We start from the raw sequence: 6921 nt of genomic DNA on the forward strand, positions 1-6921 counted from the left end.
AATAAGGAAAATTAGAATTAACATCTACATATTGAAGCCTAGAGTCAAGTCTGCAGTCCTGTTTCCATGGATGTATCTGAAATGAGAAATCCAGATTTGAGAGGTGAGTTTATACTTTTTATAGAATGTACTCATGGAAGATTGCTCAAGAGATGCAGGGCACTGCCCAGAGGTCAGGGAGAATGGAACCCACTGCTTCTAATTTGTGTTTTTATTGAGAAACATGCAACTATTTCAAGAGCATTTTGATTATAATTAATAAGAATAGATTCTTGTAAAGCACTGGGATATAACACTGATAAATTCATATCTCATAAAGAAAAATTATACTTGTTTTCTACCATGTATCAAATGGCTGCATGTAGCTTTAAAAAATAAAATGCAAAGATATGATGGCTACTTGTGAACTTTTCGTAGACAAAATTTTATTTATGACCAAACAGACATTATCCTCGGTACTTATAAGAAATGTTGTGATTACAGATAATATACCTTAGATGGATTGTTAAAATAGGTGAAATGGTCAATGTTATATGTAATCTTCTTTTTTGAATTATGGGCACAGCACACAGCCTTGTCTCAGAGCTACAACATTCATGAAACATAGGTACTGGGAACATGATGATGGTGAGTGACAGATGTGAAAATAAGAGTACAAGGGAGCTAAGATGAAACCACAGATGGCAAGAGAATTTGTGTATCCTGAATGACCAAAAGAATATATATAATAGGGTGTGTTTAACAGGAGGCTCAAACTGTAAGAAGGATTCATGACATTAGACAATGCAGGAGAAGGGACTCCAAGAGCAAGGGAAGGTTTTTTTTTTTTTTTTAACTTTTGTAATAGGCTTTTAATAATAATGCTGCTGTCAAGCTGAACATATTACTCTACCCATTTTATGTAATAATATTTTTAAGTTTCTACATACACTTATATGTTATACTTTTAATGGGTGCAAATATTCATGTTCATGCTTTGTGAGTGGTATGATGAAGCTAGAGCCCGCTACAGAACCTCTGGCATAGAGTGGGAGTTGGCAGCAATTGTGAGAATGAGGAATGTGAGGTTTTTATATGGAGATTATACTCTAAGTAGTGAAGGTGTCCACATGAAGCCACCTCATATAAGAATATGCATTTTAATTCCATTTTAATTCACCCTTTTGGCAGTGCTTGCATATCTGGAAGAAAATGATGCTGCAGTCCAGGAGTCAATTCGCAGGCAAGTAGAGCTCAGAATCAGATTAGAGGTGAATGCCAGGCTGGATACTTTTCACACAGTGTGGAGTAGAGCTCCTGGAGGACCAGCACAGACAACAGTTTGGTGTTTGTGTAGTTTGTTTTCCAAGCTAATCCATAGACAAGATGTCAGAATTGCAGGAGAGATGAGAGGAGGGTCGAACTGGGACTCATTGAAATAGGCTGGGCTCCAGCATTGCCTACCCATATGGAAACTGAATCAACTGTGTGCACAGCTGACTCTGAGGGTCAAGGTCACACCCAGAGCCAAGTGTTCAGTAAAGACCCTGGAAGGTGTGGTTTCCCCAGAGCAGTGGTGCCAGTCAGGGCCAGTGGTCACAGGGTGCCCAGAGCTTTAACTTAGTGTTGACTCTCTGCTGTTGGCCTTGTGTACTCACTGAACCCTCAGGAAATGGGCACATGATGACAGTACAGGCAATCTGACATTGCTCTTATGACTCAAGTTGGAGCATACAAAAAAAAGAAACACTTCATCATTGCATAGTCTTAGTGGATGACAATGTACAAATGATGAAGACAAAGTTGAAAACTAAGAAGGTTGAAGCTACGTTAACTGAGAGTTTCTTAACAAATTTGACACTTTGGGCCAAATTGTTTTTCGTCTCTGAGTGTCCTGTGCTTATGAGAATATTTAACAGCACCCGCTACATGGCAGTAGTGACAGCTAGACACATCTCCATACATTGCCCAAAGACCCTGGGAGAGAGCCAATTCATCTCCCAGATTGGAACCATTGCTTAACTGATAACTTATATATCAGACGGCCTTAACCATGTTGTGCCTCTTTAATGATTTTGTACCTGTTAATTTGCAAGCAACGAGCTCATACAGTAAAATTCACTGGACTAATGTCACATTCCTAATAAGTGGCAGTACTAGAGGTAGATTGAAAATTTGGCAGTTAATACTATACAATTTACTTGTGAATATATCAGTATCACCTATTGTGAAACAGCACAAAGCTGCATCCATCGCAGAGCACACTGTGTGTTGTGTGCGCATGTGCACATGTATATATGTGTGTGTAACCTTGATCCTAGTGAATTCTAACTTATGAAATTATAGGAACACGTACACAGTACAAATTCTCACTTTATTGAAAATGTAATTTGATTAAATGATAAATAACATACTTAAATGTTTAAATGACTCAAGGAATGCATGGTATTAACACATTAAGCCTACATTGTATCTCCTCTTCTAGGGTTTGCTTAGTTAAGCATTGGCGAATGAGAAACTTCACACAAGTGACACCCACAGATACATAATTATACACTGTAAGGGAGATAGCGTATTTGGAGTGTACACGTGAGCTCTGGCTGGTTAGACTCCCTAAAAAATTCCAAAAACATAAATTTTTTAATGTAAACAATGGGTCTTTAATAAAGCAGGCTAATTTCTGGATTACTGCTGGTTTGAAAAGTCATCCAGAAAAGAAGGGAAGCCGAGTTTTGAAATTGCTTTTAATTCGGGACACAATTCTGCACAGGGAATCAGAAAACAGTAATTCTGGAACTGGCTATCCATGTGGTGACTGTGTAGTTTTGATGAAATGACTGTAAATCATTGGGTCCTTGTGCTTTATTTTTTAATCTGTGTAACCATGCAAGTACATTTTAAATGTTTGTACTAATAATAAATTCATGAATTATAAAATCGAGACATTTTTCTTATTAAATTATTCCAATAGCTGAAGAAAAAATAAGAAAAAATGGAGCTATGCAAAGAAATAGCTACAGAAATGTGATATGTGTCACTTTCAAAGTTACCATGCAACTTGTGGATAGAATGTGTACTTCTACGACCTGACTTAGGAGCAGTGCGGGTGGTGTTTGGTAAAAATATCTTTCTACATAGAGACACCTTTTATAAAAAGCAACATATGATTTAGACTTTAGATAGAATCCATAAGGTATTATGTACCTCTAAATGATATCATGAAGCCTTTTTTCTCCCACTTACTAGAGGCTGGCGTGAACTCTTGGGTTGCTGCAGCACAACAGTGAAAACAGCAAGAGCAGGAGACCCAAGGAAGCATGTCTCTAGGGAGATGTGAAATGTGAAAGCATTAAACTCTAAAATATTTTTATTGGACATAAAATAACCTATCAAAAACAGTTTCCATCATCTACTGCCTAGTGTGAATAGAGAATTTGTTTGTAAATAGCTTGGGGTGGCTAAAATATGAACCTCACATTTCTGATTTACCACCTCTCATACAGAAAGGGATAAGAATATGTTTTTAGCTTGTGATATGTGGAAAGTCACTTAAATTCTCTGAATTTCAGTTCTTTTACAAATGTGGACGATACTACCAACCTCAGAAGCTTGTTGTCAAGTTGGCATAATTCCTGACACCTGTCAGGCTGCCACAGGGGATGGGCAATAGATTCATGCCTGAGTCTTCCCTCACACAGACATAAATTGCCCAAGAGCGTGGCATGCCCTATCTCTCATCCAGCGTACAATGTTAGACAGGTGCTGTTTTCTCCTGTATATTGTGAAATAGATTCTGATAGTTAAGTGTCAACATTTTTAAGGTGACATAAAGTAATCAAAAGAGGTGAAAGTTTTTTTAAAATGAAGTATAAATAGGTTAGTCATTGTTATTTCAATGGCTAGAAGCAGAAAAAAAACTCATAGAAATAATCTTATAGAAGTTTCTATGTCCATTCAAAAATGGTCTTCTCTTTAAAATACACATATAATGTGTATGATTAATTCTTTTGTAGGACGATCCTTTCATATTAGTGAAGGCCCAGTCTAAATGGCATAACTAAAAATTGCACACTCCATGGATCCAGTACCAGGTCTGATGGGTCATCTGCTATTTCCATGACCTCTTCATATCCCTCACCTTCTTATGTCTATGATACTATGTAAATAATAAATACTTGTTAAATTTTGCTGTGGAAAGTCGTATTTGAAAAATCATTGATAAGCAGTGATAGTAAAAGTTATTTCAAACACTGCTTTGGCAACAGGGTAAATAATTCAGACTAATGAAATATATCTTAATAACAGCTTAACATGCTGTGTCTTCTACAGAAAAGCAGAGTATATTTTAAGAAAAATATCTCGCATTTTCTTTGTATATCAGAGCGATTCTCATGCATTTTGCTGGACTCTGTGAATGGTGTTTCAGTAGTGCCTCATATTGTTCGATTCTGAGAAATAGTCTCATAATTTAATTCAATATACTTTTTCTGCACATTTGTAGAAATACCCTAATCATACATAAGTATTCCTGCTCACTTTCCTAATTTCTAATGTATTATTTTTTACAGCCCCTCCTTTTTTTCTTTATTTTTCCTTCATACTTTTTATAGGCCTATTTGCAACAATCTTCCTGGAAGATTTTTTGATATTTGCATTTCAAAATTTTGAATGAATTATTTATATTGGCTAATTTTTTTGAATTTTCAAGAACATTATTTTTTGTGGAATAATATGTCATAGGTTTCTGAATGTGGTACCTTTTATTTTGAAATATTTTGTCTATATTTTCTCTTTTTTAAAATAATTTTGCTCTGTGTATATTTTAATCCCCTCTTTCTTGACTTCCTCAAAATTCTAGGAATCTATAGATTTAGAATTCTATGAGTCATACAGCAACTTGCTAATTCCAGTTTTTTGAGGCCTTTCCTTGTTTTAAACCTGAAAGCTGTATGTTCCAAGAACCCCTTCATTTGAGGCAAACCAGGTTAGTTGACAGCCCACCAAAATTGACATGATACCAAAATTTTTCTAATGGTAGATTTTTTTGGAATGCTATTTATTCCCATATTTTGGAATTTCAAAACCTGTGCCCCATTAATTGAATAACCATTTTTCATTTAAGTACCATCATTAAATTGTGTAAAAATTTCCATCTCACATTTCTTCCTTGTGTTTATTTTAAAATCATGATAATTAACATTTGCTGATTCCTAAACATCTGAATAATGCTGGCTACACTGCACATGGCTCACAGAAGATCTGGAGAAGGGTCTTCCCTCTACTGAAGAGTGAGTAATTGAAATGGAAAGATAAAAATGATGATAATGGAAGAACCCAACAGTCAGGACTATCAGTTTGTACCTGATAGTATTAAAGAATAAAGACTGGTGTTTTTCTTAGCTCATGCCACTTACTGACAACTGACATTCATAAGGATTTACATTGCAGTGTTAAACATAATGATGTCGACAAGCGAATTTAGCTTCCAAATATGATTTTTAAAAAGTTAAAATTATGTTTCAAATGATGAGCAAAAAATAAAATTCTGAATATGAAAAAAAGTCACCTTTTGTGTATCTCTAGGTTCATTTGTATAATGAGCCAAACCCATATTTATTTAAACTGAAATCCAATTTGTGCTCAGTCTTGGAAAAGTATTATGTTTATATGAATTAAAACATTCGATATTATTGATATATATATTTCAGAAGGACAGCCAATTATTTTCATCCTATCAAGTAAGTAGAGATATTTTCCTTTTGTTATTTCATGGAATCTTTACAAAAACTTGGATATAAATGAACACCATCTGACCTCTGACTTCAGATAACATAATGGGATTTACTTTTTCTTCTAAGTAAGAAACTTTAATTAAAAATTTAAGGAATTGTGTATTTCCTGAAATATTTAGAGTTAGATTAAAAACTATAATTTAAAAAATACACAGTTCACAGGTCTTAATTTACCATGTATGCTTGTCTCTTCTTTCAGGAAAGCCAGCTAATGGAGAATTACAACCAAACATCAATTGATTTCGTCTTATTGGGGCTACTCCCAATATCAAATATCGGGCTATTCTTCTTCTCTCTCATTGTGCTCATGTTCCTAATGGCTCTGCTTGGCAACTTGTCCATGGTCCTCCTCATCGTGCTGGACGCCCACCTCCACACCCCCATGTACATCCTCCTCAGCCAGCTCTCCCTCATTGATCTGAACTATGTCTCCACCACTGTTCCCAAAATGGCTTTCAACTACCTGCTGGGAAACAAGTCTATCTCGTTCATTGGGTGTGGGGTTCAGAGCTTCTTCTTCTTGACTTTAGGAGGCGCAGAAGCTCTGCTGTTGACATGCATGGCCTATGACCGCTATATGGCCATTTGCTTTCCCCTCCACTATTTCACTCGGATGAGTAAAAGAGCATGCGTGCTGATGATAGCAGGGTCTTGGATGACAAGTACTATCAACTCCTGTGCCCACACTGCATATGCCCTACATATCTCCTACTGCCGATCCAGGGCCATCAACCATTTCTTCTGTGATGTCCCAGCCATGCTGACGCTGGCCTGTATGGACACCTGGGTCTATGAGTGCACAGTGTTTGCAAGCACCACCCTCTTCCTCGTGGTGCCTTTCATTGCTATTGCATGTTCCTATGGCCGAGTGCTCCTTGCTATCCTCCACATGCACTCAGGGGCAGGGAGGAAGAAAGCTTACTGGACCTGCAGCACCCACCTCACTGTGGTGACTTTGTACTATGCACCCTTTGGTTACACTTACTTGCGCCCAAGATCCCTACGATCTCCAAGAGAGGATATGATACTGGCTGTCTTCTACACCATCCTGACCCCAGTGCTCAATCCCTTCATCTACAGTCTAAGAAACAAGGAGGTGATGGGGGCCTTAAAGAGAGTGATTCAGAGAATCTGCTCTGTGAAAATGTAA

General features: G+C 36.9%; 1 protein-coding gene across 1 annotated transcript; it reads left to right on the forward strand.

Annotated features, from left to right (window-relative positions):
- The first annotated feature begins 5982 nt into the window (after positions 1-5982).
- Positions 5983-6921, forward strand: LOC102879120 (olfactory receptor 2L8). Its single transcript, XM_006923283.1, has one exon. It carries the CDS (start codon positions 5983-5985, stop codon positions 6919-6921), a length of 939 nt encoding a protein of 312 aa, XP_006923345.1.

Source organism: Pteropus alecto, unplaced genomic scaffold (assembly GCF_000325575.1).
Source record: "Pteropus alecto unplaced genomic scaffold, ASM32557v1 scaffold78, whole genome shotgun sequence".
In the NCBI taxonomy this organism is placed as follows: domain Eukaryota; kingdom Metazoa; phylum Chordata; class Mammalia; order Chiroptera; family Pteropodidae; genus Pteropus; species Pteropus alecto.

Coding starts and splice junctions, on each gene's coding strand:
- LOC102879120 (XM_006923283.1), top strand. CDS start 5,983: ATGGAGAATTACAACCAAACATCAATTGATTTCGTCTTATTGGGGCTA.